General features: G+C 45.8%; 1 protein-coding gene across 1 annotated transcript in view; it reads left to right on the forward strand.

The window, feature by feature from the left end:
* Nucleotides 1-840: 840 nt before the first annotated feature.
* The window catches only part of chrnb2 (cholinergic receptor, nicotinic, beta 2), a 19,474-nt gene continuing 18,654 nt past the window's right edge, over nt 841-1,660 (forward strand). Inside the window, 1 exon segment of the mRNA XM_020607214.1 lies at nt 841-1,171. Coding sequence (XP_020462870.1) covers nt 1,108-1,171 — 64 coding nt within the window. The 5' untranslated portion in view covers nt 841-1,107.

The following is a 1,660-nucleotide window of genomic DNA, read 5'->3' on the forward strand; positions in this document are numbered from 1 at the left end:
TTGCCTGACATCAGCACTTTTGGAACTGTCCCACTTTAGGAAACCTGCTTCCTAAAGCAGGGCAGTGGAAAATTTCCTTAAAATAACATATGAAGTACATTTAGACCTTATTTTAATATCATAAACACATCCTGATAAAAAATTAGCGGGATTGTTTTATTTATAAGAAATTCATACTCTTAACATCAAGTCTGTCTATACGTTACGTCAGAGGGAGTGTTACCTCTTTGAGGATATACTGTAACATAATCTATAACCGGACATTTGAGAAGCCATTTGGTTTTGATAACATGACATCACAGCTTGTGCTAACCCACAACGTTCATTTGTTTGAAGAAGACCTACAGGTGCTGGAGCTTTGGTGTCCCACTTTGGGGCAGCTCACCCTAAATGTACTTAGGCCCCCCTCCTCAAGTCCTTGATGCAGATGTTATCACATGTAGGCTATAGCTCAGTGGGTCATACATAGACAAACTGCCTGCACACTGACAAAACAGAAAAAAGGCCCAGCAACAAAAATGTATTGAATGAATGTGTTTAGAAAGTGATGCGGTGAAAAATGTGAATAGAAATGAACGTTTTGGTCAAGAGACTATCATCAGCACACCTTACAGACCCTGTGATTTTACAGGCTGATTTTACAGAAAAAGAACTGTAGAGTATGGTAAACTTTGAAAGACATAATATAATTTACCACTGGTACTACAAAACCGGAATGGGAGTTAATCCTGAAGCAGATAGAGGTGTCAGACATTATAAAATCACTACCGAGCACAAACACTGTACGTGTCAAAGTGTACCCCCTCCCTCTCCCACGATCGCCCCCCTCCCCCCAGCGCGTTGCATCGCTGAGCAGTGCTCAGCACGGACACCCAGGCACGGCACGACCCAGCGCACAACGGACCTGGCTCCGCCGAGATATTTATGTTTTCCTTTTATCAGGCGAGAAGCATGAACCGATAAAGAGCCCGACGTCACCATGGCAGCTGGAGAGTGAAGGGGGGCTTGGATCGTGAGGAGGAGGGGAGTGACACTGCTGGTGTGTTGGGGGTGGCCTCTTCATCCCGGTGAACAGCTTTCGGGCGCGGAGCGCTCCCGGACGCACGTATGATGATGGACGGCTGGCCGCCTCTGCTGCTGCTGCTGCTGGCTCTTCTCGCCATTGCGGGGGGTGAGTAACTTGTCCGTCGGATGCGCTTGTTGTGCGCATCGACACCTTTACTGGGCCAAAAACCGCCGTGCGTTTGTGCAGGGGATCAGGATGTGTTTCTTTAAAGTAATGCGGGAGTAGGTGTGAAGACAACAGGAGTGGCTGGATGCTGAGGGGAGGCAGAGGTGGAGAAAATGACTTTCATTGCTGTGTCATCTTTCTCAGCAGCAGCGAGCGCGATGGAATGATGTTGCGGAGAAATATTGCCCACTCCACTTAACCTAATGCACAGACAGAATATAAAAACACATGCAGTGGCTAACGTGGTAACGTGGTAACGTGGTTTGCATTAACTGTTTAAAACCTGTGAGAAACTGTTGTTGCTGTTGGTTTCTGTTGTACATATATATGGAGTTTACACACCTTTATAAAGCAACACCATGTGTGTACTGGTACTGCATCACAGTAAGATTACTGTATGGATTTTTTTTTTGTCAGTGTAACTTAATT

The sequence above is a fragment of the Monopterus albus genome, unplaced genomic scaffold (assembly GCF_001952655.1).
Source record: "Monopterus albus unplaced genomic scaffold, M_albus_1.0 scaffold84.1, whole genome shotgun sequence".
Classification (NCBI taxonomy): Eukaryota; Metazoa; Chordata; class Actinopteri; order Synbranchiformes; family Synbranchidae; genus Monopterus; species Monopterus albus.